This window comes from Nannospalax galili, unplaced genomic scaffold (genome assembly GCF_000622305.1).
Source record: "Nannospalax galili isolate Female #2095 unplaced genomic scaffold, S.galili_v1.0 scaffold5389, whole genome shotgun sequence".
Lineage (NCBI taxonomy): Eukaryota > Metazoa > Chordata > Mammalia > Rodentia > Spalacidae > Nannospalax > Nannospalax galili.
The window spans coordinates 12,863-22,867 of NW_008359294.1; the positions used below are offsets into that span (position 1 = coordinate 12,863).

General features: G+C 41.7%; 1 protein-coding gene across 1 annotated transcript in view; it reads left to right on the plus strand.

Moving 5' to 3' along the window:
• Nucleotides 1-1,389: 1,389 nt before the first annotated feature.
• Nucleotides 1,390-10,005, plus strand: part of LOC103725634 (cytochrome b5 reductase 4) — a gene marked incomplete at its 5' end in the record, with an annotated part of 20,742 nt that continues 12,126 nt past the window's right edge. Inside the window, 4 exon segments of the mRNA XM_008822932.1 lie at nucleotides 1,390-1,450; nucleotides 3,273-3,330; nucleotides 5,508-5,601; nucleotides 9,625-9,657. Of these exon segments, the coding sequence (XP_008821154.1) occupies nucleotides 1,390-1,450; nucleotides 3,273-3,330; nucleotides 5,508-5,601; nucleotides 9,625-9,657 (246 nt within the window).

Genomic DNA, 10,005 nt, shown 5'->3' on the forward strand with positions numbered 1-10,005 from the left:
TTCTTTTTTCTGAGACAAGGTCTGCCTGTAGTGGGGCTGGCTTGGAACTCACTGTGTAGACCAGGCTGGCCTTGAACTCACAGAAGATCCTCCTGCCTCTGCCTCCCAAATACTGGGATTAAAGAAAGACATGTGCAACCACACCCAGCGTGGTTTTTTGTTTGTTTTTGTCTTTTTGAGATAGGGTCTCCATGTAGCCCCAGCTGGCCTGAAATTTGCTATGTAGACTAGGATGGCCTCGATCTCACAGAGATCCAGGAGGCCTCTGCCTCCTGAGTGGTGGGACTAAAGACAAACACCATCATGCCTGGCATTTCACTGTGCTTTTTTTTTTTTTTAATTTTATTTATTACTTTTATGCGTGTAAGAATGTATTGCCTACATGTATGTAAGTACACCTGTGTTCTGCAATGCCTGGGGAGGTCAGAAAAGGGCATTAGGTTCCCCTGGAACTGGACTTACAGGTGGTTGTTAGCTGGGTAGTGGGAATCAAATCCAGGTCCTCTGCAAGAGCAGTCAGTGCTCTTAACCACTGAGCCATCTCTCCGGCCCCACTAATACACCTTTCAATTCTCATCAATGAAGCTCCCTCATGCAACAGAGGGCCAGGAACACAAAAGGTCACAAATGGCCAAAACGCAGAATAAGAGTTTGCAGAATGTGGGTCCTTGGACAGGACTCCTGTATTAAAATCTACCCACCCAGGGCTCAGGGATCATTGCAGAAGTTAGGGCGGAAAGATTGTAAGAGCCAGGGAGGAGGTACATGACCATATGGAAATTGTTCTACAGGTTCCTGGGACCCTTCTCATACAAACCTACAGTAATGGTGTCAGCATGTACAAGACCCATGCAAACTTAAGCAGACAAAAACTTAGCACAGAACTGTGGAAATGGGCAGCAGGCCATTTCTTAGTCAGAAATTATTGGCAGCCTATTACTGTTAGGTGGGGGGGGCACTCTAGTTAGGCTGACTAAATCCCAGTTGATGATCTTGCTTTGAGGGACATCTGAGGACACTAAATTTACATGATAGACCTTAAAACGAATAATAGAATGTATGGGCTCCAGTCGGGGGGCTATGGGAGGGTGCCAAAAGGGAAGGGGTATAAAGATGATTCTCTGTATGAAATACACAAAGTTCAATAAAATTTTTACAATGAATAGTAAAGTTTCCTGTCTGGGCCCTCAAACACACACACACACACACACACACACACACACACACACACACACACACAAAAAAGAGAAAAAAATCTCATTTTATGAAAATACATCTCACGGCACATTTAGTGTTTATGTTCTTTTATGTATGTATGTATGTAATAAGTTAACTGGAAAGACAAAAAAATCTTAAGTGTGGTGTAAATTACTGTTTTTCTTTGTGAAGGCATGCTTCCGAAGAGCCAGGTGACAGACGCACTGCCCAGAGAAGGCCCTAGTTCCCCAAGGTATGCACTCTTGTTTTACATTTTGGAAGTGAAAGCAGTTCTGTACACACACACACACACACACTCACACACACACACACTCAAATGCACATGCACATGCGCACACACAGAACCCCACAAATACTTTTAAGAAAAACAGCAGCTGCGGGCTTGCTTTCTTGCTGCTGTCAGTCATGCTGGCTTGGCATGAGTGGCCTCACATCATTTATCAGATGCTGCAGCAGAATTCGTTGTCCATAAATGTGAATTCGATCCATTTTAAACACCTCTTTAAAATGGTATCTTAAAATATTTTTTCTGATTATATAAATATTTATTCAGGGTAGAAAACTTAGAAAATACATTTAAAAGCAAGTGCAGACACAGCTGTAGTCTCATCAGCCTTAGATAGATAGACCTAACATTGGGCTTACTGGTTCACACAATACCTTTCCATGTTATTCTGCCTTTATAATATTGGTGTTCTGGTCTACCAGCTTCCTTTGTTGTTAATCTATGAAAGCATTTTTGGCACTGCATCTTAATAGCCATGTCATTATTATTTCACTATTCAATTATCATATATCTAGCTTGTTTTTATAAATGTTAAAGGAAATACTTTAAAATGTTTTATTTTATTAACCAGTTAACACCAGGTTAAATAAAACGTGCATGTTTGTTACTAGCCCTCAGTTGTGCTCAGGGTTCAGGTGTGCTCTAGTCCTTTTCCCCTTCTCTGGGCTGTTGCTCTAACAGCACCATCCTGCTCTACATGTTAGATCATTGTGTGGACAGTTTTGTTAAGGAACTGGGGATGCCTCCTCTAGATTCATGTATGATGAGACATTTATCTTAACTTTTATTACTGACACATTCACCTTCAAGAAGGAATTTCTGTTTTAAAAAAAATGTATGTGTCTGTGTGTGAGTGGGAGAGAGAAAGAGGTGGGGGGGTCGTGTTCTAAGTGTGGGTGTGCACATACCATGACATGTGGAGAGGTCACAGGACAGCCTTGGATTCCGATCCTTACCCTCCACCTTGTTTGAGACAGGGTCCTTTGTCGTTTGTTAGTTGCTGCTGCATGTGCCAAGCTTTGTTTTAAAAAAAATGTATGTGTCTGTGTGTGAGTGGGAGAGAGAAAGAGGTGGGGGGGTCGTGTTCTAAGTGTGGGTGTGCACATACCATGACATGTGGAGAGGTCACAGGACAGCCTTGGATTCCGATCCTTACCCTCCACCTTGTTTGAGACAGGGTCCTTTGTCGTTTGTTAGTTGCTGCTGCATGTGCCAAGCTTTTTGACCTCTGAACTTCCCAGGATTCTCCTGTCCCGGCTTTCCATTTTGTCATAGAAACACAGGGATTACAGATGCTCACTGCCACATCCGACTTTATATGGGTCCTGTAGATTTGAACTCAACCCTCCCTCCTACGTAACAAGCGTTTTACCAGATGAGCCATCTCCCCAGCCCAAGAATTCATTTCTTTGGTGGCAATGTTTTCATGATAGAGAAGAGTGAGGAACAAGCGTGCAGATGTCTTCATGCTCCTTAACACACATGCATTGTTATTACACTGATAAGACACGATTTGGTAGGAAAATCTATGACTTTTGTCATGTCCATATTTTATATTTTTGTTCAGATATGTGGAACTATAGATACTTTAAATGTGGAAGTGAACATCAGCAGTATAATGAAGACTGTAGCCCGTCAAAACCACCCTTTGGAAGATAGTTTTACCTGGAAGAATGCATTTCTCAGTGTGGATTTTAAGCACTGATTGAGTTGATACATTGTTGCACATCATTCTCTATTTGTTCTCTTCTCTCTTGATATTTTACAGCTATGATTGGTTCCAAACAGATTCTGCAGTTACCATTGTTATCTACACTAAACAAAAGGTAAGCCCACTATTAAACATCAAGAGTAAAAGAAGTAAATAATAAACAGTCATTTTCTAGGCTGTAAAAAAATTTATTGAGCTTTTATACATTTCATACAACAGTTCTTAATCAAATTTAAACCCGCACTCCCATCCATGCCTCCCCTAACCCCCTGCCGGATCTCATGCGTTCTACCATGCATGTTAAGTCCTATCCAGTCAAGCATTTGTGCTTAGATGTTCTTCAGTATAAATTCATCCACTGGACTCTAATCAGCCTGTCTAGAGATCGTATGTAAGGCTTACTCTCCCTCACCCAGTAGTAATCAGTCTCTAGTAGTTCTCAGTCTAGGCCCAGCCGGCCACCCATTTCCCTCGCTACACTCTGGGCCCTAGTCTGATTGAATAGGCATGGGTCCTGTGCTCAATGCCACTATTGGCACAAGCTCACAAGTGCTTCCCTGTGTTCATGAATCAACCCTGGTTCTTACAGTCTTTCTGCCCCTCTTCCACAGTGGTCTCTGAGCCATAAGTGGCTAAGGTTTAATATAGGAGTCATTCTAGGCTTTCTCAAAATATTGTATGCTCTCACCACAACTCTGACACAGAAAGTACTGTTCATTTTACAGAGAAGGTTAAGTTTTCCAGTCTTGTGTTTGCAATCTATGTGTTCTGGTTCCTACCTGGCAACTATGCTCTTACCACCCATGCTGTATAGCTTTTGAAAAAATAAAACAATAAAAACAGACTGTTAAGTATTTATGTGCTTTTCTTTTAATTTTACCATAAGAATAAATTTTCTGGACTTAAAGGCTAGACTGCTGTGGCTTAATACACTTGAACCATGAATGGTACTCAGCTGCCCCTTTGGAACAAGTCAGGGAGCTCATTCGTTCACCGAGTCTTCATGTGGCACCTCTTTGCAATAAGGCACTGATTTAGAAGGCAGCAGTGTGCTCATGGGCCGGGTCCATAGAGACTTGGTGTTCACATGGCTCGGAGTCCAGCTGGAAAGGTAGATGAACAAACAGACTCACAGCATCTTCAAGTACATCCTCAGTACCAGCTGAGGGTCCACACTTAGGAGCTGTGTGGATTTAAAGACAACTTCTGACAGCTGGGGATTCTCATAGTTCAAACTACTTTGGTGGAAGCGGAACCTCCTCTGAGCCAGGGCCCTCCTCTCACTCTTGATGCAGGATTTGGGCGTTGAGGAGGAGTGGCCAGCCTCTGCCCAGCACAGCTGCAAGCATCAGAGACACTGCTGGCCACCTCCCACTCCCTCTTGTGGTTGTTTCTTCACCCTACAGTCTTGCTTTTAAAATCAAAAGGGCAGTGCCTAGAGAGGTTGGGATCTATCCCTTCAGTGACAGCAGTGGGGTATAAATGCCGATGTCTAAGGAAAGGGGAAGATTTCCAAATGGAATAATGTATTCAGTGCATGGTATAAATAGTGAGTACCAAAATGCCTTTCATTAAGCCTCTGTAGAAATTAAACACTTCTAAGAATTTGCCAATATGCTCTTTGAATAGGCTCATATCAGGAGGCATGCACTTTGCCCAAAATCACATAGTGGAAAAGCTAAAGTGAAAACAAATGCCTTGACTTCTAGGGTGTGTTCTAATTTTTTGCTATATCGCTTCTTCAAAATATATTGTTATGTTGGGGGCTGGAGAGATGGCTCAGTGGTTAAGAACACTGGTCGTTCTTGCAGAAGACCGGGTTCGAATCTCAGCACCCATATGGTAGCTAACAGCTGTCTGTAACTCGAGTCCCAGGGTATCCAACAGCCTCTTCTGTCCTCTGCGGGCATGGTACCACATGGGTGCACTTACCTACATTCAGGCAATACATGCATACACATAAAATAAAAAACAATAAATAAAATATTTTTAAAAAGTTGTTATGCAACTAATGAATGCCAAGCAATGCTTAAAGTCTCTAAGCTTATGACTTAGAGACTGCTGGGAAAGTTAGATGTTAGATAGGCAAGTGTGTGATTGGAATTGTGATAATGCTCTTTGAGGGGAAAGAACTGAATTGAATGAGAAAGAAAAAAACTGAATCGGGGTGACATCTATCTAAGTTGGAGATCTGTGAAATGGATTCATGAAAACTTCCATAGGTCGCTTAAAAGTTGAATTGTGTGGGGGTGAATCTTACTTTTAATCTTTCCAATTTTGCTTCCTGTTAAGAATATCAGCTTAGACTCAGTAACCGTTGATCTCCAGGATGACTCTTTGAGAGCAGAAGCAGCTGTCAAGGATCACTCATATCTTATACATATTGGTGAGTGCCTCATCTTTAGTAATGAGAACAGCTTCTTTCCTTCCATTACAGCAACAGCATGGTCTGTAGTCTGGGTGGCTGTAATATTTCACTGCTGTTGTCATTTTGGTTTTTCTTTTTGATCATTTTATAGTTGTTGTTTTTCTTTGGGCTAATAAAATTGCTTGCAAGTGGCAGTAGGATCTCATTCTTCTAAGTGTAAGCAACAAGATATGACCAGAATCAACAATAATGTATATTTGCCCACCTTTCTAAGTCTCTGGTGCTTGTCCCTGAAGTTAGTCCCTGAAGACTTGTTGGTCCTGAGCTGAGCACTCCTGCCTGGGAGTCCTTGCCAGCTCTGACACAGGAAGTTAGAGGCTGTAGCCAAGCAGCCTGGACTGTAAGATTGCATTGTGTCCCTCAGCTGCCTGTTTCTTGACTGCCTAAGATAAGCCTTGCAGTTCACTCCTTCATCCTAGGAGATTATAGATCTATCAGAGGCAGGAAGTCAGGTCTGAAGTCTGGAATCAAAGATACCAGATGTAAATCTGTCCCCCATAGTGAAGTTGACTCTCGTATCTTATTCTTTTCTCCTCTTACAACTCTGATATTTTTCTAGTTAGAAATAGATATGATGGGGACTAGAGATGGCTCAGCAGTTAAGAGCACTGGCTGCTCTTGCAGAGGACCTGGGTTTGATTTTCAGCACCCACATCGCTGCTAACAGCTATCCATAACTCCATTTCCAGAGGATTGGATGCCCTCTTCTGATCTCCAAGGGTGTTGCACAACATAGGTGCACTTACATAGGAGACAAAACACTCATACACAAAAATATTAATAATAAAATATTTTTTAAAAAAGAAGTAGATATGACACACACAAAGCCCCAAACAGTAATATAATCTTAGTAATTTTGTTTTTAATAATAATAATTAGCAGTAGTAGTATTTGTGTGTGTGTGTGTGTGTGTGTGTGTGTGTGTGTGTGTGTGTAGCACTGTTGCAGAGGTCAGAGGACAACTTTGTGGAGTTCCTTCTCTCTTTCCACCTTTATATGAGTTTCAGGCTTGCACAGAAGGCATCTTTACCCACTGAGTCATCTTACTGGCCTCAGAAAGTGTTTTAAATATGCATGCTTCGTAAAAGAGCATGTCAGTTCAGCAAAATACAGGCTGAAATTCAACCTTCAGGAGTCTGCTCACTGTTTTGCTTTGTTAATGAAGTGCCTTTAGTTTTGAATTTGGTCAGAGTTGATTTTTTTTTTCTTTATTCCCTCTCCCAGACCCATTCAATAAATTAATCACCTTCAACTCTTAAAATTTTTTTCTAGAAATTATTAGATTTTTTTTAATTTTATTATTTTTATGTGTATGCATGTATTCCCTGCATGTAGGTAAGTGTGCCCGTCATGCAGGGCCCGTGGAGGACAGAAGAGGCTGTCGGACCCCCTGGGACTGGAGTTACAGACAGTTGTTTGTTGCCATGTGGGTGCTGGGATTCGAACCAGGGTCTTCTGCAAGAACAGCCAGTGTTGTTAACTGCTGAGCCATCTCTCCAGCCCAAATTATTAGTACTTTAAAATTTTTTTTTAAAGATTTTATTTGCACACGCCCTTAATCCCAGCACTTGGGAGGCAGAGGCAGGTGGATTTCTGTGAGTTCAAGGCCACTCTGGTCTACATCGTGAGTTCCAGGACAGCTGGGGCTACAGACAGACCCTGTCTCAGAAAGACCAAAAAGAAAAGGTTTTATTTTTATTTGCGTTTGTCTGTGTATATGCCACATGTTGCATGGGTACCCCCAGAGGCCAGAAGAAGGCGTCTGATCCCCTGGAGCTGGAGTTACAGGTGATGGTGAGCTTCCCAGTATGGGTGCTTGAAATTGAACTTGGGTCTTCTGGAAGAGCAGCACACACTCTTAACCACTGAGCTGTCTCTCTGGCCTCTAGCTCCCAGTTCTCATTTTTAGCCCCATACAAGCTGTTTGCCTCTTACTGGAGAGTTGTAATCACATTAAAAATCTACGTAAGTCATTAGCTCTTTAAAGCTGTCAGCATCTATTATTTTTTCAAGTACTTTGTAATTCATTTTGTTCATACTGTAGCTAACAGTGTATCTTGATTTTCCTTCCAACTGAAGTTGTAACTAGAGTTGCCTCTAAAAGCAGTGGTGGCAGGGGTTTCTCACAAGAAAGCACCCCACGCCGTCCCAATTGGTATTCATAAGAAGGAATCCCTAACTGCCAGAGAGCTCCATCTAAACACGGATTAGGAAAACAGCACAGAGGAGCTCTGGACATTTGGACAGCAGTCTCTTTCAATGCCTGGGAGTAGTCTTAGCTTCTCATCAGCCTCAAGCCTGCAAAAGAAAGCCTGTAGCTAGATGGGTCCCAGAGCTGTCAAGGCATTTTGTATTCCTCCGGATTAGTGTAGGTTGGAGAAACTCTGTTGTGTGTATATCTGTGTGTATCTGTGTGCCTGTGTCTGTGTGCCTATGTGTGTGTGGTGAGGTGGTGGTGGTGGTGGTGGGTTCACACCAGCATACATTTAAAAAAAAAAAATCCAGTGAAAGCTATAGAGGAATCAAGCTGGACTTGAGCTAGAAACCTCATCCCAGCTTGGTATCTTTCAAAGTGCCAGAGACAAGGAAGAAAAAGGCTTAAATGGTTCTTCCTGAACTCTATGAACTATAACATCAGCCTTCCAGGCAAGATGTGCTCACATGCACAGTAGCGGCCTGACTGTTATGGAGGTAACTGACTTCTCTGATTGCGTTTATGGCCTGTCCACAGAAGGGATCCCGTGCCTGGTACTGTAAACCTGGTTCAAAACCCATAGGTCATATGCTCTATGAAAGAAATTAATACTGATATTTGGTTAACTGAAGTCAAACTTCCTTCTAAATATCCATGTTTACACCCTTAGAAAAAGGCTACCCTCAACCCTAATCAGAGAAGCTTCTCTTTACAGTGACTGGTGGTGAATGTGAAGAATCCTGGCTGCTCAGGATGCTGAGTATAAGTGATAGATGAGGGCTCAGCCCTAAAGGAGTCATTTATACCACCCCACCAAGGCTCAGGGAACATCATGGAGAGGACAGTGAAATCCCATCGCTAGGCACAACACAGCCAGTGTAATCACAAGCTCACAACAGCTGTAATGACTTGCATTAGGCCTGCACAAGACAGGTCCTCTCAGCAGTCAGATTGGGAGGGGCTCGTGGGACCCTACACTTTACTACTGAAATGTAAGATCCTGCCGGAATCCGAGAGGGGGACCCAGTGTCTTCCGTTGGGTATCCTCTAGTGAGCCCAGGGGAGGAGAGAAATGAGGGTGGGTGTGAGAGCAAATAATGCATTTTTATACGTGTATGAAGTTGTGAAAGAACAAATTTAATTAATAAAAATATATGCAGCTCTTGATTGAGTACCAGTATTACTTTGGAAAGACCCAAACAATGCAAGTTTAAAAATCCCAAATAATCTTATTAACACCATGAAATTCAGAGCAAATATTTATAAAACCACTTCTTGCATTTTCCTCTCCGAGAATATGTTATTTGCAAAGAATTGTTTTTTATTAACTGTTATATCCATAACACCCAGACAGTGTCTCATTGCTTATATATTCTTAATAAATTTGTTTTTAGTCACTGAATGATCAGCTATTAAAAATGAAATAATGCAAAGTTAAGCTAGACCTTGCACGGCCTGAGCGAACACAGCACAGGTACACAGTGTCCTGCATTCCAGGTGTTGCCCACCTCCCTCACGTGCTGCTCACTTCTTACTCTGAAGGACTGGCCTGAGGGTAGGCGATCAGCTTATGGGCGGTTAATTGGGAGAGAAAGGGAAACATGGACGAAATGTGTATATGTAAGTAATTTGACTCTTGGATTATACATATCTTTTAGTATTTCCAAGTATGTTTTTCTAGTCTTGGGGGATATGAAGTAGTACATTTAAATGATCTTACATGGTGTTCACAAACCTGATGAGTTGATTTTTGGTTGTAATTATTTTTATTATTTTTTTAATCCCAGGGCTAAGCCATGAGGTTCAAGAAAATTTTTCTGGTAAGCTACGAAAAAACAAATTATGTATATAAATAAATACATAACATGCATAAAACAAAAAAAATAAAACAAAAAAAGAAAGCCCAATGTTTTCTTATTTTTCTTTACATATATTTTCATGGTACAAAATATATTCATTTAAAAATACACTTTGTGATTTCTCTTTTTCTTCCTTTTGTTCTCCATGCTCTTCTCTCTATTTTTCCTTTTCCTCTCCCTTACATTATCCATTTCCTTTCTGTCCTCTGCCTTGTCTCAGCCCTACTCCAGACACGCAGTTCATAGGAGTACTCTAGACCAGACACATTTTTCCAGTACATTCAAGTGGGTGAGATAGTGCAGAGCACT